Raw genomic sequence first — 19,225 nt, forward strand, 5'->3', positions numbered from 1 at the left:
AGTGGGCCTAAAAGCTAGTTCTGCTGTCTGTGTATGAGCAAAAAGGACCTACCGTTGTGTGCAGTAGAAAAAGTGTGTGAATTTCCTCATCACAGACATTTGTAGATCTAGCTTTCTGCATTCAGCCAAGCCATTCAACTGGAAACATGTCTAGGACTGGGTGCATAATGTTCACGATTAAAATGAAGAGGTTTCTTTCAAAGAACTGCCTTAGGTGAAAACAGTCTATACTTACAAGTCCATCCCCATTTAATCTCTAATTCTGATTAAAAACAGATTCCATGATGCTCATTTATCATGATAGTAAGTATTATCAGTCATATTATAGCTTTTTCAATTAATTTAATAATTTCCCATAGGAAAACACATATAGCAATTAATTTCTCAGAATGTTAGCAGCTTTTTAAAAATGTTTCAATTTTGACATTCTGTCCCTTTGATGTTGCCCTGAATTTTAATTATTTTCTGTTGCGGAATACTGGTTTAATGATGACCTGGTATATATTTCTTAAAAACTAACTCTGTGTGTGGTTGCGAATAGTTATGCATTTGTTCATTGTCGTGTGGTTATCAGCCCAGTCATAATGAATGGTTAGTTACTGGAAGAGCCTTACAGGCCAGATCAGGAGAATTCGACTACAGGATATGAGCAGACTAACCAGAAAAGCTTCTTTCCCTGTTTCATATACACCACTGGAGAATGTGGTGGGGGAAAAAAAAAATCTAGCAAGCTATTTAAGGTGATCTCTGAACTACTTAGGAGGAGCAAAAGCTGCATCAGAAAGGAGAATCTGGCCTTTGTTTTTAACTTTTGGAATAGAAACATCATAGCTATCTATTTTACTCTTTCTAATTAACTTAGCACCAATAAGATGCATACACACTACTAAAAATGGAAATTGACTTAAAAGGTGTATTTTGTACATTTGTAGGTACATAGATACGGTATGTACACAAAATGTACAATAGGAGTTAACAAATACACCTTCGTATAAAGAAACTACCAGGAGAGAAAACAATCCAAATGGTTATGATTCCTGAGTTCAGACTCAAAACAATTTAATTCTTAGAAGTTTGGCTCTCGCTTGTTCTTTAATTTGGTTTTCGTCTTTTGTCCTTGAGCACGGACTTTTACAAACAAAAGCTTTCATTACCTGTGGCTCTGGTGCCAAGATATTTCTAATCCTTCATGCACACAACCAGGACTATCCAGCTACAAATGTGTGCTTATTTCTGTGCATCTCACTGGGTGACATTTTTCTATTCACTTTTATCAGCACATTCCATCCTAACTTGCCTTCCATGCAGATGCTTATTCACCAGTTACATCCTCAAGGCTTTTACTATAACTAACAAAAATATGAGGTATAAGCTGATCAAAATACACAAACCCCATTCCATGCAAAGGGTTTATTTGATTTAAAGTGTAATTTGGACATAATCACAATCACATAAATGTTAGAGGTTTAATTTCTGACAGATATTGCTTAATCTATGCAGTACTCCAAGCATTTTTTATTGTACTCCTGCAAAACCACAGTTAAGAGAAATGAGGGAAAGTGGACTCCTTTACAAATCCTTAACTCTGTTAAAACTAGTTTATATATGAACACTGCACCCATATAGATAAATTAAGTTAGATGTGCTTTAACTACATTAAAGTCAACTTCTTGGAACAACGTTCATGAACTATTTTATAGTGTCTTTAAACAAATCAGTGAAAGGTGGTAAAAAGGCCATGTGTACTTAGGATTTGTCTATTTGTTACATCAGCACAGTTGTATACAGAATTTTGTTATCTTGATTTCCTTCCCAAGTGACATAAATTAAGCTGAGGAAGGACCTTCCTGTAAAACAATAAGAGCATATGCATGACTTGGGGAATTACAGTGTGGTTAACATGTTCATCCCAGGTATAGTTTTCATAGGACTGTAAAACTTTGTTAAGGCAGGCAGAGGTCTTAAATTTACATCTGAATTTGCATTTTCGTTGACGTAAATTAGATCTGCTAATATAAATTTTTTCAAAACTTTTGAATAGGCAATCATATCCCACAGTTCTGGGTATTGTGCGTATTTATTGCTATACTTCAGACCTCCTGTAGCTCTCTCAGAATGGCTGTCAGGTTCTTTGCCCATCTGTGCTCCAAGAGCAGGGCCTCTGGCCACCCTCCCATCTGAACTGGTTCAAGCCATCTACTTTCTCTTCATTGGGATTCCTGTTGGATTTTCACTTTCCCCTCTTGCTTCCAAGCCAGTTTTGCATTTGGGAAATCAGTTACCTCAGCAACCAACCCCCCCTGGCCCCAAGCTGACAGATAGCTCAGCCCCATCACTGAGCCATACCAGGCCTAAAGCGCTCCAGAGACAATGTAGTGAGTGCTTGGAAACTTTGGGCTTTGCCCTGGGAATGGTCTCAGGCACTGACGCAAGCTCTGAAGTCTTCTGCCTTTCAGGTTGTTGCAGCTTCATTTTGCTACTGCCTCTCTGAGATGCCAGCAAAGTTCTATTTACAGCAAAGTCAGCTACATTATTCTGAAGTTTAAACTCATAGTTTTCAGCCAGAAGCTCTCAGAAGTACGATCACTCTCAGTCTCTCTTCCTCCTTCCCCTTGCTGACAATCAGCATGACTCAGTCTACAACGCATTGGCAATGTCAGTGACTCAGCCATGTGACATGTGCTCCATCAGTCTATCCAGGCGTGAATCAAAAAAGAAGCAAATACAAGTTTTTCTCTGCTGTGGGAAGACAGCTCTTTCAATTTGATAAAAATAAAATGTTCCATCCAACCACCCACAGAAGGAAGTGACTTCATATAGCTGACCACTTAGTTACCACTCTAGCGATTGTCAAATGTATTTTGGTTCTTTCCAGCAGGTCAGAAAAGCATTCTTCCTTTTGGTTCAGATACGATTGTTAAATCCAGATGGAGGCCGGTCACTAGTGGCGTTCCCCAGGGCTTGGTACTGGGGCCAGTCCTCTTTAATATCTTTATCGATGATCTGGGTGAGGGGATCGAGTGCACCCTCAGTAAGTTCGCAGATGACACCAAGTTAGGTGCGTGTGTCGATCTGCTCGAGGGTAGGAAAGCTCTGCAGGAGGATCTGGATAGGCTGCACCGAAGGGCTGAGGCCAACTGCATGAAGTTCAACAAGGCCAAGTGCCGGGTCCTGCACCTGGGGCACAACAACCCCAAGCAGCACTACAGTCTGGGAGAGGAGTGGTTGGAGAGCTGCCAGGCAGAGAAGGACCTGGGAGTGATGGTTGATAGTCAGCTGAATATGAGCCAGCAGTGTGCTCAGGTGGCCAAGAAGGCCAACAGCAGAAGCAGTGTGGCCAGCAGGGCTAGGGAAGTGATCGTCCCCCTGTACTCGGCTCTGGTGAGGCCGCACCTCGAGTACTGTGTTCAGTTTTGGGCCCCTTGCTACAAGAAGGACATCGAGATGCTTGAACAGGTCCAGAGAAGGGCGACGAAGCTGGTGAGGGGCCTGGAGAACAAGTCCTACAAGGAGCGGCCGAGGGAGCTGGGCTTGTTCAGCCTGGAGAAGAGGAGGCCCAGGGGCGACCTTATCGCTCTCTACAGATACCTTAAAGGAGGCTGTAGTGAGGTGGGGGTTGGTCTGTTCTCCCACGTGCCTGGTGACAGGACGAGGGGGAATGGGCTAAAGTTGCACCAAGGGAGGTTTAGGTTGGATGTTAGGAAGAACTTCTTTACTGAAAGGGTTGTTAGACACTGGAACAGGCTGCCCAGGGAAGTGGTGGAGTCACCATCCCTGGAGGTCTTTAAAAGATGTTTAGGTGTAGAGCTTAGGGATATGGTTTAGTGGGGACTGTTAGTGTTAGGTCAGAGGTTGGACTCAATGATCTTGAGGTCTCTTCCAACCTAGAAATTCTGTGATTCTGTGATGGGTACTTCAGTTTTGACTGCTTTAGCCTTCTGAATTGGTCTGGTTTGGTTTTGTGGTGGGCTTTTCTTTTTGTTAACGAGAGATTCTGACCCTTGGAGATCTGGAGAAAAAACGGGTCGAGGCAGGGTTGCATGGAGCAGCCTTTCTCTCTGGCAAGCCAAATGGGGGGGATCCAGCCCCAGAAAAGGGGGCCCTCAGCCCCCCCAACCCTCGTCCTTGCTCCACATGAGGGCATCTTCCAGGCCTCTCCCAAGGCAGCCACCTTCGGCCTCGCACGGGCCGCTCCATCACAGAGCTTTGCCGAGGTCACAGTGGCCACCCCCGGCCTCGCCCTTGCCCCGGGCCCTATAAAAGGGGTCCCCCTGCCACTGGCCCGCCACTTGCTCAGCGATTTGGTCTTCTGAAAGCCAGCGGCTGAAGGAAGGCCAGAGATAGGAGCGAGGTTAGAGGCAAGCAGCAGCCCTTCTCAGCGCGAGGACAAGCAATTGCTCCTAGGACCACTGAGGAGGATGTCTGCCTCTGCGAGGATGCGTCATGGGTCGAGGGCCAGCACCTCCAGCACAAGAACCACCAGTGCCCAGGAGGTGTCTGGTGCCCGGCCCAGAGGCACTTATGATAAATACCATTGGAGCCGAAGCGATGTGGGGAGCAGACCGGCCCCTCTGATGGACACCAGCAGCAGGCCTGGGCCTAGCCGGAGGTCCAGTGATGGCAGCAAAGGCGGAGAGCGTGGGTTGGAGGACCACGGGAAGCGGAGCCGTGCCCAGCGGACGGAGTGCGATGCGAGACCCAGCCGTGGCCAAGGGACAGATAACAGCAGGGATTCCGTGAATGAACATCAAGCGGAGAACCGAATGGACCCGAGGCACGGAACTGGGAGGCGTCCTGGTGCGGCACCGTGGCCGGAAAATATGCCCAATGCAAGGCAGCCTGTGTGGGCAGTCCCTGCCAGGGACTGGCTCGTTCTCCAACCCGTGGAGCCCATGGAGGTGGGTCCACAAGATGAAGAAGAACCTATGGAAGTGGATCCACCTCAGGCACAACAAACAGGGGACCACCTCGACAGCTCTCTGAAACAGGTCCTCAAGGAACACCGCCAGCTGTGCAGAAGGGCTCGGCAAGCTCCATATTCCTCATCGCTCAGGCTCCACTCCAGGCATTAGCCTGGAGCCACCTGGCAATAAAGATCTTTGCCAATTCTTAGGGGTTGTGTGAGTGCTTCTTTCCCATCCGCCAGCCCTTGTGTGAGAGGTGGCAGCCCTTCTGCGCACAGCCTCGAGGAGGAGCACAAGAGAGGCCCCTGCTCCCTTCGGGCTGCTGAGTTGGGGAGACAGGAGGAGTCCCCAAGAACCACCATGCGCCTTTAACATTTGTGAAAATAAACCAAGGGGTGAAAACAGCAGTGTGTGAGTGATTATAGCTGGCTAATTTCTTATATTAGGAGTGAGTTTCTATAGGAGTAATTGGTAATGAAAGACATGGAGAAGGCGGAGGTACTCAGCAACTTCTTTGCCTCTGTGTGCACTGGTAGAAGGGCTTCCCACATCTTTCATTTCCCTGAACCCATAGACAGAGGCTGGGGGAGCAGAGTCCCACCCACTGTAAGCGAAGAGCAGGTTCGAGACCAGCTGATGAATCCAAAGAGGTACAGGTCTATGGGACCTGATGAGAAGAATCCCAGGGTCCTGAGGGAACTGGCTGATGTAGTTGCCAAGCCTCCCTCCATCACAGCAGAGAAGTCCTGGTAGTTGGGTGATGTCACTGGGGAATGGAAAAATGGAAACGCCATGCCCCTACTCTGCAACAATTCAAGAACTGAACAAAGAGCGCTGCTCTTCGGCAAGTAAAACAATCAGGAGACATTACTTCTCAGACCAGTCAGGCACTGGGACAGGCATTACCGCCTGTCCGGGTGTTCAAGGAAAGATTAGACGTGGTGCTTAGGGACATGGTTTAGTGGGTGACATTGGTGGTAGGGTGATGGTTAGACCAGATGATCTTGAAGGTCTTTTCCAACCTTATTTATTCTATGATTCTCTAGTTTCATTTCCAAGTTAGAGGTATTTTTTTTTCCTGTTTATTCCCAATTGAAAAGGACTTTCTTGCTCTGACTGTGAGCGTCCTAAAACCCCTCTCTGTTCCTGGAGTTGCCAGCAGAACAAGGGATTTACGGGATGGTGGCTCAGCTATCTGCGGAGCAAGAAAATTGAGATTTGGCTCTTCTTTTTGAAACTATAGCTGCCTTTTTCTTCTGTGTGTCATGAAATCTGCCATATGGAACATGCTTTGGGAGACTGATTTAAGTGTTGGTGAGTGACTTGGTTCAGGTAAGTTGATTTGAGTTTTAGGTATTTTTCACACTTCAGGTTGAGTGCCTAGGTCTTTTTGATTATTTTGGGCAATCTAGAAATGGATGTTAGGAAGAACTTCTTTACTGAAAGGGTTGTGAGGCATTGGAACGGGCTGACCAGGGAAGTGGTTGAGTCAACATCCCTGGAGGTCTTTAAAAGACGTTTAGATGTAGAGCTTAGGGATATGGTTTAGTGGAGGACTGGTCAGTGTTAGGTCAGAGATTGGACTCGATGATCTTGGAGATCTCTTCCAACCTAGATGGTTCTGTGATTCTGAAAGAAGTCTTATATTCTGTGTTGAAGGTACATTTTCCAAAAATTGATTCATACAAAGCTTGTAGATAATTGCGTAATTCTGTCTATAGCCTCAGAGAACAGATAACAGAGAGCACTGCTTCCACTGGCAAAGTCACTGAGCAAATCCAACTGGAGATCAGAGCACTTTTATCATTCTTTCTCTGACAAACACTGTATTGTGCAGTATATGTTCCTTATCAGGAGGGATTTAGAAAGAAGCTCCAAAGACAGAGGAGATTTTAGACTGTTTATGAAATTATATATTATATATAGGTGATACTTTAAACATGAAGAGAGTAAATCTATTTTCAGTCCACAGCTATCATTCCCAGTACCTTGTGGAGCGAAGCTGTTTCCAGCACAGCTGATCTCAAACTTGTATTGAAAGTTTCCTCGATCACTCACTGAGTTCCAAGTTACCAAAACTGTTTCTCTTCTGAACCCTTAAGAATACAGCTTATGGTTGTATTTTTCAGTCATGGTTTTCTTTCCAGTAAACAAAATTAAATTAACTTTTTAAATATAGGTTCTGAGTTATTTTATTTACAGAGTCCTAAGGGACATTCCCCAGACATGTCACTTTTCTTGTGACTGAACACAGAGGTTCCGCTGATATTTCTAAGGTATGGATGTCTTTGGAGGTGACTATTTAAATGGTCACAGGATATTAAATACCACTGACAGTTTCAAAGTTTTGTAAAACAGCCAAAACATTCTCAACAGCAGTATTCCCCTGAGGGGAACCAAAAAGAGCATAAAATAGACAGTCTAAGAGTCTTCTGATAATGTAGTTAACAAATATCACGTATGTAGTATATTTCAACTTCAAAGTGATTAAGTTAATTAATCCTCAGATTTCACACTGGCAGCAATTCAGAGAGCTGGAGCTGAGTAGTTATCTTCTTTTCTCTATTTGTAATTATATAGGGTAGCGCTGGGAGCTTACTGCAGAATCAGTGCCTTGGGAACCATCTGCAGGCTGTGCACTTGTACTGAATAGAAGGGGAGATGCGGAGAGAATTTGTATTTCTGTAATTATTTGTTGCATGTCTTACAGTGCTGTCTGGAACAGTGGGAACTACAGGAGACTTTAGCAAGAGTCAGATGTTTGCCTAATTTGTGTTGTTAGGTTACCTGCACTTAGGAAGCACAGAGGCTATGCAGTACAAAGCAGAGATCAGTGAGAAGTCAGGTATCTACTGAGCAGACTCTGCCTGACTCCTTGGCTCTGAGTGATTACTGAACAACAACCATTCCACACTGATTCATGCTCCATGGTACAATCCATTGTATCAAAATGAAATAAAGGCCAGCTTAGCAGCATTTAGAATGTGCTCTACAGATTTTAAACCATAGTATGCATTTTATTTAAATCTTCCAGTACAAGCTTTTTCTCTTCTGATTCAGGATGACTTGGTAGAAATTTTTTTGTACAGTGAAAATGTGATTGATAATTTTACTTCCAACACTATTCAGCTTAAAATCAATTTAACATTATGTCAGAAGCCATCCAGCTAAGGAAGAAGTCCTGCTATTTGGATCACTTCACCTGGAGTACCAGGAGCAATGGGAGAATCACAGAGACACGATGAACACGATATGCATTTACAATAGGGGAAAAGAGCTATCTGCTATGGTGTCAGCAGTTCCCATCTCACCAGTGTGTACAATGTCCTAGTGTAATGGTTTGGAAGAACAAAGGGTTCTGTCACCTGGAACCAATGTCCACAGCAACAAGTCCATAGGCCTGACTGGCTCCTCTGGGCACTAGCATTTCTGAAACACCAAATATTAAAAGGGAATTACGAGATTTAATGATAAAATTCGAAATAAGCAGATTCTAAATGCAAGAAAAAAAAACAAGTAAATTAAGGATTCATGTGGAATTGAATCGTGATTCAAAGCTTTGTTTGGAACCTGATGACAATTTATACTTTGGATTATTTATTATTATTAATTTATTAATTATTATTTGGCAGGGCCTGTACTCGTGGCTGGCATTTGGGCTATGGACTGCTGGCAGTGACTGACGCCGTTGTGCAAGCGTGTTCTCTACACCTGGCGACAAAACAAAACCTTTTCGCAGCCCTGCTGTACCCTGTGGAATTCCACCTCAGCGCGGGACTTCTTATCACCTGTAAGATTGATTACTCAATTGTTGTTCCCTACACGGGGACGTTCACAGGGCGGCTTTGCAGAGGGCACAAACCCGGTGGCAGCCGGGGCTCAGCTCTTTGAGCACCGCCCCCCGCCCCTCACAGCCCCCCGCCGCCCAACGGCCGCCCTCCCGCCCCTGGGCGAGCGGCGCATGCGCAGCGCGGCGCTGAGGCGGGCGGGCGGCCGGGTCCCGCCTCCCCGCTGCCCGCCCCTTCCCTTCCCTTCCCCTCCCTTCCCTTCCTTTCCCTTCCCGGCTCGGCGCGGCCTCAGCGGGGCCGGCGGGCGGCGGCGGCGGCCATGGCGCAGCGCAGCGCGGCCGAGAGCGCCAGGCAGCAGCGGCAGCTTCTGGAAGGTGGCGGGGGGAAGGGGGCGCCTCGTCCTTGCCGCGGGCGGGAGGGGCTGGGGCGGGGCCGGGCGCGGCCTGTGCTGCCCCTCCGTCAGTAGCCGGGGGGTGCGGGGAGAGGGCGGGAGAGGCCCCGAGCGCAGCTGTGCCGCTTGCTGTGCTCGCGGGGTGTTCCTCACGGCAGAACTTGGGCTGTTACCAGCTTAAAAAGAGATAGCTGGGATGCGTGTGTTTTAAAGCTAAGATAGGTGTAATTCCTGCCTCTGGGAACTGTGACCTTTACATCCCGGGCTGTTGTGGGCGTGTGTTCACGCGCGTTTTCGCCCGATGAGTGTGTTTAACCTAGTTGGCCGCGTGCTGTGCCTGGCGTTCGTCCTTAGGAAAACTACAAACAAAATCGTTAATAAGCGTGTCTTGGAGGTGTGTTGCCTATACTGAAGACTTAACTCCAAGTTACGAAGTCTTAACTCTCAGGAGACTTCATGGCAAAACTAAAAATGCGTGGCTTAATTTGTTCTGCAATAACTTCTTCTCTGCTGATTTATCTAACTAAGGCTTAAATTATTAGCAGCCACAGAAATTGATTTCTGTGGGATGTTTGCCAGTGTAAGAACCTCAGATTTATTTGGACGACTTCAGAGCATGTAAGCAGTGTGTTACGTATGCTAGTGCAAGCATTTTGTGGGAAGATGGGATCTCTGTGGAGATTTCCTTAACCTTTCCTTAGAGTGTAACCTTGAATTCTGATAAGTTGTTGTTTTTTTTGTAAATTCTGGTTGTATTTAATTTCAGGGAAAGCTCAGGCAGAAGGTGGATCAGCTCGAACATCTCTTCTTATTTTAGTGTCCATCTTCACATCGGCTGCTTTTCTTATGTTTCTGGTATATAAAAATTTCCCACAACTTAGTGAGTAAGTATGTAATTTGCTTGCTTTTCATTCAATATCAACATGCGGAGGAGGCTGCATGGGGTTAAGTGATTTTTGAATAAGTGATTTTTGAACTGATGTAAGTTAATTGTAGACGTAACCTTATTTAAAGGAAGAAAGCCGTTTTGAGTGTATAATCTCCAATGTCACAACACAAAAGGCAATACTGAAATGCGTACTAACCAGTAGGATCTGTTTAAACACTGAAGTTGTGCTTGACCTAGGGTTTCTGTTGCACAGTTGAGTTACCATGTCTTAAAAAGATACCTGTTGTCACTTTAGCAATGATAACTACTGTTCTTAACTGTCCTCAGTTGAGAGCCAAAGCATGCTTGGTTAGGGCTAGGCTTTTTTTAAAATTCCTTGTGCTCTGCTATAACTGCAGGCCACTGTTAAAAAGGCGACATCCTTCTTCCTTCATGCTCAAGGTTCGTGTATTCTTCCTGGTTTTTGTTGCGTCTAGTACTCATGTTGGGAACATAAACAGTTTGACAAGATGCAAGCCTGCTTGTCTTACAACTTTCTTTTTTTCTTTTAGTAATAATTTTTTTGTCTGATTAACTTGCTCAACAAGTACGGTTTGCAACTGTCCAGTCACTAAGTCTGATACAGAGGAAGAGAGGATACTCAACTGTGCTGCCCAGGGTTGCACCAGATTAAGGTGTGACATAAGGTTTTGCTCTTAAAGCTTTGTATGTCTGTGAGGTGAAGCTGCACTGCGTTTGAAGTGTTGCTGCACTTGGAATGTTGTGACCCTAGCATAAGGCAGTTACAGTTAGTTTTGGCTGAAACGTTGGCTGTTGTTCAGTTGCTAAAGGTTTGGGTTGAGTAATTGTTTCTTTTTGACCTTAACTTGAGAAGAAGAAAAAATCCTAGAAATGAAGCCGGTTATTGTAATGGATAGGATTGTAATGTATAGGAAAAAAAAAAAAGCTTGCTAATATCTAAAATTGAGGATTTTTCTATTTCAAAGAAGTGTAAATATTACAAAGGTTTGTCTTAGAATTTTACCACAACATAGTGATGCGGTTTGTTTGCAGACGTAGTTCAGTGATCTAGTGTATCTAATTATCTATATATTCAGCAATTAATTTTACTGTACGGTTTACTTATATCTCCTACCATGCTTTCTCTTCTTTCTTTTTTCAGAGAAGAAGGAAAATGTATAAAGGTTCCTAGAGACATGGATGATGCAAAAGCCTTAGGAAAAGTTCTGTCAAAATATAAGGACACATTTTATGTTCAAGTGTTAGTAGCTTACTTTGCCACATATGTTTTGTATCCTTTTTCTGATGTGAGAAGCCTTTGCTGACTTCTTTTCTATGAAAAAGAAAAGAAAAATGCAAACATAATTTATTGTTCTGAGATGGAGAGGGGTAAGATACCAAAGTGTGTTTATAAGATACGTGTTTTAGAAAAGTTTTTTGTTGAAGTGTTTCAGTATGCTTTTTTGGATTGTAAGGAAGTACAATTTCTAAATACAGAGAAATTGAATTGCGTGCCTGTATAGTAGTAAATGTTGTCTAAGATTGTCGTGCAGCTTCAGCTACTATCTACCGTGGACAATATTTTAACTTTCATATTAGACTTATTTTAGTGTTCCAGTAGCTAAGTGCAAACTAAATTCACAGATAAAAATGACTGCTGATTCTAAAGGAAAACAAACTACCATTCCAGTCTTCCGGAGGCATCTAAAAGTGTTTGAGGCACTTATTGAAGTCCTTACATCATTTCTCAAGGAAAACATTTTAAGCCTTTCATCTCTGCAGTGCCCATTTAAAAAAAAAAAAAAAAAAAAAAAGGAAAAAAAAGAAACTCTTCTATTTTAGAGAGCTAGACTTTTGAAGTACTTTATGCCTAAGGAGAGAGACACAAAGGCTGCCTGTGTTCTGTCTTAACTTTTTTTTCCCCCTGAGTGCTGAATGTATTAATCATTAAACACACTCTTAACTGGAACACTTAACAGGTTAATAAAGCTTTTCAGCCTTTCAAAAGTTACAGGAGGTCCATTTCATTGTTTAATGCAGTAAGGTTCTCAAAACCCAGAGAAAAATGATGCTGAAAGTGCCATTAGTAGTTCGCTTCTAGCATATTCTCACAAGCTCACAAATGATAGATTATATTTGAAGAAAACTAAAATGTTAGTTAATATATAAACGAAGTAGAACAGAATCGGCATTTTTATTGAACTACTGCATCAGCTGATATGACGACATTTACTGTCTCAGCAGCGGACTGATTACTTGACAAGCATGGTATAGTTACCTTAGAACCTTGGCACTTGGAAAACGTTCTGTTGTCTGTAATGAACTTGATATCAAGGATGATTGTTTGGCTTTTTATATTTCAATCAGTTCCATGGAATTCATAATCACTAGAGGTTTCTGTGAACTTTTCAGAGTGACTGAAATCTGCGTAATTCTAGTTAAATGTCAGATCAGAACTGTATTTCCTGTAATGCCATAAAGTTACAATGTCAAAGGTAGCACAGAGATGAAGGGAGAACATAATACATATTTTAATTAGTGACTTATTTTTATATTGGACAACGATATATCTACCTCTTGTTTCTCTGTGCGTGGGCTGTTTGTGCTACTCTGCACAAGTATTTTGATGTAAAGATCTTTTTAGGCCATGCCTATTTGTTTATGCTTTTCCAAATTGTACTACGTATGCTGACTGCTTATTAGATTAAAAACTGGGAAGCTTTTTTTTTTTCAAAAAACAACAAAAAAAAAACTTCTTTAACAAAGGTGCATCCAGCTTGCAAACATTTGCTATCCCTGGGTCTATATTTCTCAGTATCCTGTCAGGGTTTCTTTATCCCTTTCCTCTGGCGTTATTTCTTGTTTGTCTGGTAAGTACGGAAAATAGTTTGTGAAGGCATGTATTTTTATCCATTTGGAACAGAACCAAACATTTAAACAGTTTTCTGTGTGAAATGATCACAGGCTGAGTGAAATAAGGGAATGCTTTATTCTCCAAGGAATAAATGAGTTCTTATTCAACCGTGTTGTGAGAAGGATGTTATCTACAAAACTCAGTGTAGCGTTGGATGATGATCCAAACAACTAAACTGTTTTCTTAATAATGGAGGCGTCTGGGTGTTAGTCAGCTGGAGAGTTGCCTTTGCTTCAGACTTGTTCAGCATCCAGCAGAACCTGATATTAATCTTGGAACATAAGTAATGCATTCTAGGGCGCTGCAAAACACATCCTTTTCTTAAATGGTTTACATACTTCAGAAGCTTAACTTACGAAGGGTAGGTTGTCAACAAATTTCAAAAGATGCAGTCATAGTAAGCCTTAGTACTTAAGAACTAGATACTTCAGTAGGTATAGAGGGCTAAGGTGATGAATTTTCAAGTTTGAATCTTTCAAATGTCACTGTGCCTCTTACTTGCAAAGGTTTCACTGTTCAGAATCTTAAAGGAACTAGTTAGTGTCGACAAAGTTCTTAAGGAAAGGGGACAGGAAGTTCTTCCTCCTTAATGGAGGACTGTGCAGAAGCAGCCTCTAACCAGTCAGTGTAATTATAGGGACACAAGGCTAATGCTAATTAGTGATTTTCTGCTTTTTTTTTTTTTTTTTTTTTTTTTTTTTTCAGTGCTCGGGACTTGGAGCTTCGTTCTGCTATATGCTTTCATACTTAGTGGGACGGCCAGTTGTATACAAATACTTAACAGAAAAAGCAGTTAAATGGTCAGAACAGGTAAGTTTCTAAAGACGTTGAAATTTATAGAAAATATGTAGTGGAATAGGATGGAAAACTAGCAGGGATTGTGCTCATAAATCTAGTCGCAAAGAAAGGATTCTGAGTCCTTTCTGACAACGTGTAGTTACTTTTTGAATGTTTTTAAGCAACAGAGTATTCCTGATTGTGCTATTTCCTGTGAGGAAGCTCTCCTCAACTAGGAAGAGTTTGTCAGTGATAACCCCTCTGGTTATCTAATAGCCGTAGGAAGCCTATCTAGTTTTGAGTTGAAGTAATAGCTCCCTGAGCATCAGAACTGATGAAAGCTGTCTTTTTTTCAATAGGATGAAAAATATGTTGTTGTAGGTCTGATTGTAAAAATGTAAATGTTATTGTGGTTAGGGCAATTCCTAAGTTTGTTGCTTTAGTGTTTAAGAGCAGCAGCAGCAGCATATCCCTTCCTATGGAAAGGGTATTGCTTTTGTCCCAGTTTAAAGGGTCTCTTTGGTTCTTACTATATGCTTACATGGTAACTTTCTACCAATTTTTGGAATTCACTGTTTTTGTAGTATATAGAGAAGTATCCCGTACAAGCTGCTTGATTTTTGTACAAGCTCAATTTCCTTTAGGCCAAGGGAAAGTATCTGATAACAGGAACTTGGTAAGCTAATTATCTGATTAAACTTCAGATTTTGCTACGCAAAATCCTAGCATGATCAGTATTTGAGCCCTTGTTGTTTGTTTTTTTGGTTTTGTTTGATGCTCTTAACCGTTTTCAAACAGATCTTTTTGGCAAGTATGAACCATGACTTACTGCTCTGTTCTCCGTTTAAATATTTTTATGATTCAAAAAAAAATCTTGAACTTGTTCCTCACTATGATGTAGAGTTGCGACCTACACAGTTGATTTCATTAAATAGTGAATCTTGTACCAAATAAGTATTAGAAGCCCAGTATAATCTTCAAACTATTCCTGAAGTGGGAAATGGTAACTATTTCCACTGGCAGAACTGGCTCTGTGACTCTAAATTTGCATAATTGCATGTGTGATTCATATCTCACTGTTTCCAGGTTAGGTAGACTATACAGTTTTGGCACTACACAGAATTAATTGTTGATTAAGCATTAGTCCTTCATGAAGATTTAATTAAAAAATAATAAAAAAAAAAGACCAAACACCAGAAACGAGTTATTGCTGAACAATAGCAGGACTGACTGCGATAATGCAATTCAAGCTAATATGGAAAAAACGGGGTTGTGTCTAGGATAAGTTGCTGCATCTGATTTTAGATGGATTTACAGTCAGGTGTGGTTTAGTTTCATCTGTCTGGGGCCATGTGGCCACGTTTAGGCTTAGACTTTGTGAAGGCCTGCAAGGATAGAGCAGAGATGATGCTCTGCTACCCTTACAGTTTGCTTTGGGGTTATGGGTGTTTGAAAGGGCCGGAGTTCTAGAGCCAGTGTGGGAGCAGAAGAGGCTTTGATGTAGTTGTGTAAGGAGGTGAGCTAGACTTGAGGACATAATTGACTGCAAATCAAGTTTGGACTAATGTGGCTGCTTCTTTATGACGTTTATGCTAGACATTATAAAGGACGTGCAGATAGGCTACTGCCAACACAATCTTAAAACCTTGTGATGAACTCGAGAGCCATGACCAGGGTAAGATTCCAAGCTAGGAATACAGCTGCGTTTCATGTTTGATTGCTTTAGGAATAGGATGACAAGCTGGTAGAGTTGGTTGGACTGCAGTTAGAGGTGACGGAGCTAATGCTAGCGTTAGTTCAGCACAGCAGCAGGCCTGCTTCTTACCTGATTCAGACATATTAGTTCTCTGCCATAGACTGGTGTTTCCAGAGTAACTTCAGTGCTATGTAACAGTGATTCACTGACTCTTCCTCTCTTCCTTGAGTCATCATTTAACTGATTTGTTTGCAACTTTTAAATTTCTACAAAAGATGGATTAAAAAAAAAAATCACAAATCTCTTGTAGTAAAACCGTTGCTTATTTTGAAGGCAGACATTTTACTGATTTATTATTTTCTTTGCACAGGTTGAACGACACAGAGAACACCTCATTAACTACATAATATTTTTGAGAATAACACCATTTCTTCCAAATTGGTTCATCAATATAACATCTCCTGTAATAAATGTGCCATTAAAAGTATTTTTCATTGGCACCTTTCTAGGTAAGAATTCTGAATAGTGAACTGCAGTTTGGGGTAGCCAGAAGTGGCATTATTTGCTTTTGTTCAGTGGTTATCACCACCTACTGGGCAGCTGAAAGATTACACAAGAGTATTGTGTCTATACTTTCTTGATGATGTGTCCAGCTTTTAGCATTAAAAGACTTAAGTCTTCAGGATTATTCTGATGCACTGGATGAGGGGAAGCAGGCTATAAGGAAACATACTTTGTATGGACACTTTACAAATAAGGTCTGTTGCTCCACTCCATGGTTATACTTCTGTGAACTACTATAGACTTCTATTTTGAGTTCAGCGTAGTCATGCCAGAACAAGTGACTTTGATCTGAAGGATTGTTCTTCCCCTTTCCATCCATTTTATTATAATACACCTTCCTAGGAGTGCGTTCATAACTACTGTAGTGGTAAACATCTGAACCTTGTGTTTTGCTTATTTTTGCAAATATTTTTAATTGGTTTAGGAGGTAATTTATAAGCTTCCATTACAAACCTAAAAAAAAAATCAGTTTGCAGAGACAACTTGCTATCTGCACAATCTGGATCGCAGAGTTTTTTAAGTTTCCTGTGTTTGTATTAGCATCCAACAGCGTTAAAGGTAGCATAAACAGTTCTGATAATGGGATTTTGTCTTTGAATTTTGTATCTGTACCTGCACCTTAAAAAGAAAATACAGGCAACAGATTCTGAGGCTTTGGTGTTAAAACCTAGACAACTGAGTTAGGAATTTTCTTGGTTTTGTTTACCCAAATAAATTAATCTTTCTTAAATGTATTGTTCTACCCTTATACTTCCCCCCTCCAGGTGTGGCACCGCCATCTTTTGTAGCCATTAAGGCAGGAACAACACTATACCAACTTACAACAGCAGGGGAAGCTGTTTCCTGGAACTCTGTTTTTGTTCTCATGATTCTAGCCATCCTTTCCATCCTACCAGCTCTCTTCCAGAAGAAACTGAAACAGAAGTTTGAATAAGGATCAAACTGGACCCGGACTTCCCATGTTTCATCTCAGGATTGGCACTTGTGATATTTGTATATTTGCTTTTCTATTGGATCTTAAGCAATTAAAGGGGAGGCTTGTAATGGGTAAGAATGTCTTTAAATGAACACGTGACCTGCAACTGAAGGAACTGTGTTCAGAAAATGTACTACGTAGTTTTATAACCAAATCATCAGTGTTTTGCTTTGGGGTGTATGTGCGGCCCTTGGAATGAGGGAAGGGAAAACACAGATGTCATGTTTTGCTTTGATTATATGCAGAGCAAAAAATGAAACAGACGTAAACTACAGATAATGCTTTCTAATACTTGCAAAAAAAAAAAAAACAAAACACCAAACCCAACCCTTATTTTTTCAATCTGATTTCTGTAACGTACTGTATGTCTCTGTAGACTTGCATGGGATCTGGTCTGAGCACAATTCTCATCTACAGTCTTTCTTGTCTTTTGGGGTTCCAAAATTATAGCATAATATGGTAACGGTGCTCATTCAGAAGCATTTTTTTTTTCTGAATAGTACTTTAACTACAAAGATACACTCACCTTGATTGTTTACTTCTATTACTGTTGTGTGGACTTAAATACTTGAACCTACATCTGCTTTACTAACTGGATTAACAAAGGCAAAGTGTCAGATCATTCTAACTTACTCTGTAAAAGTTTGCTCTGGTAGAGCAGGCTAGACTTTACTGTGGCTAGCTGATTTTGAAATTCTATTTTTATGTTAATTATTTTGCCAATATTTTACTTGCATACATTTATCCTGTGAATTCAAGAAATTGATCATATATAAAACTAACTTCCTGAGTGATTTAAAAATGTATAACTTCAGTGTACTATAAACATTTCTAAAGCAATATGCAAAGAGGATACAATTTTTCATTGCAGCTCGATTGGCTAGAAGAAGTGTCAGGTACGTTAATTGGTGCACTTCTTGCAAAAGAGCTGAATCCAAATACTGTTCTAAGCATCATGCAACAGAAGTTTATGTGAATGTATCTAAAATTAAAGGGATGATTCAATTTTCTGCTAAGTCAGTAACTGGTGATGTACAACCAGCTATGATTCACCTTTTAAGTAAAAGTCTGCTTATATATAGCCAATAAATGAGGTACGTGGTACCTGCCCTTGTACAGTTAAAACTGTTGTAGTCTGTGTGATTGTCAGTGGAGTCCCATAAAATGAGGTCCTGATCAGCAAGGAATTTGGGTGCATGTTTAAGTTTATCCTACTGAAACTAGTGCTGCTTATAGGCTTTAATTTGATGCTCCTGAAGCACCTTGCTGAAATGGGAACTGACATGTTAGCATATGCTCCAGTTCAAGGGTTTACTTGTCTACATCCCCATGTTAACTCATCATGGTAGATCATTTGAGATGTAAGAGAACAGTTCCATGAATGTAATAATGTGAAAGGTACTGGTACCTTCTAAAACGTTTTGTTCTTTTTTTGTAACATAATGTTAATTGACTCCAGTTTATTGCAGTATTACATGTAAATATATAGTAAATATTATTGATGAACTATTTGGTCTTTTATTTAAATCTGGGTTGCACAGTAAATGGTATTTTTATGTAGGTAAAGGAACTAATTTCACTTCTGTTTACAAATTTATTGTAAGCATTTAGCTTTAGGGAATGTTTTCTATTTAGAATTGAGTCTAAAAGTGTACTTTATTGGCATTTAAACCTGAATTGTTACTTTTAATCGTTGCAATTCTAATCTCAGTGCTCATCTACCTAGAGGATTTGCTCCATAGTAAGTGATAGCTATCGTGAGCTGAGTGCCCACTGGAATATTGGGTGTGAAATAGCTGTAGATTTACAGCCTACTCTTCTGCATAGTTAATTTTCCATGCAGATTAACTCAGAATAAATTATATACTTGCTATTACCCAGTGGCTTGTCTCAAAAATGGTCTCAATCTTTGGTCAATAACATGCTGTTGTAAAATTCCTTCTACATTGTACAAAACCAATGTTTTGGTGGAACCTTGACACTAAAGAAGGAATGAACTCCATTTCAATTTCATATGAATCATGCTGTTACTTGGCACTTTCATTGAGGTGTGTTTCACTATGTAGATGGGATCAGGGTATGATACTGAAAAACCCATTTCAGCTGTAGACTAAGTTGCCATCACAGTGCCTAAAGGCCCTAAAAACCTTAAAAGGGTTGAAAATAAGTTACTTCCTTTTGTGACAAGTTAGCGTTTTTTTTTTTAACTTATCCCTTCCATGTTTATCTTCATCTGCCAATGGCCTCAGGCAATTCCCTATCCCATGAGGACTGATTCTGAGGGTTTTTAAATATAATGAAAGTCTTGTGGAAAAGCAAAAAAGTG

The 19,225-nt window shown here is 41.3% G+C and overlaps 1 protein-coding gene across 3 annotated transcripts; it reads left to right on the forward strand.

Moving 5' to 3' along the window:
• Positions 1 to 8,875: 8,875 nt before the first annotated feature.
• TMEM41B (transmembrane protein 41B) lies at positions 8,876 to 18,408 on the forward strand. Of its 3 annotated transcripts, none has more exons than XM_084521595.1 (7): positions 8,876 to 9,066; positions 9,850 to 9,967; positions 11,135 to 11,263; positions 12,749 to 12,842; positions 13,592 to 13,696; positions 15,730 to 15,868; positions 16,688 to 18,408. In XM_084521595.1, the coding sequence occupies exons 1-7, from the start codon at positions 9,012 to 9,014 to the stop codon at positions 16,855 to 16,857; spliced, it is 810 nt and encodes a 269-aa protein (XP_084377721.1). In that variant the 5' UTR covers positions 8,876 to 9,011; the 3' UTR covers positions 16,858 to 18,408. The 3 variants fall into 3 exon arrangements, with proteins under 3 accessions (XP_084377721.1, XP_084377722.1, XP_084377723.1); XM_084521596.1 differs by lacking the exon at positions 8,876 to 9,066 and adding an exon at positions 9,183 to 9,701; XM_084521597.1 differs by lacking the exon at positions 8,876 to 9,066 and adding an exon at positions 9,372 to 9,477.
• The last annotated feature ends 817 nt before the right edge of the window (positions 18,409 to 19,225 follow it).

Source organism: Aythya ferina, assembly GCF_964211825.1.
Source record: "Aythya ferina genome assembly, chromosome: 5".
Classification (NCBI taxonomy): domain Eukaryota; kingdom Metazoa; phylum Chordata; class Aves; order Anseriformes; family Anatidae; genus Aythya; species Aythya ferina.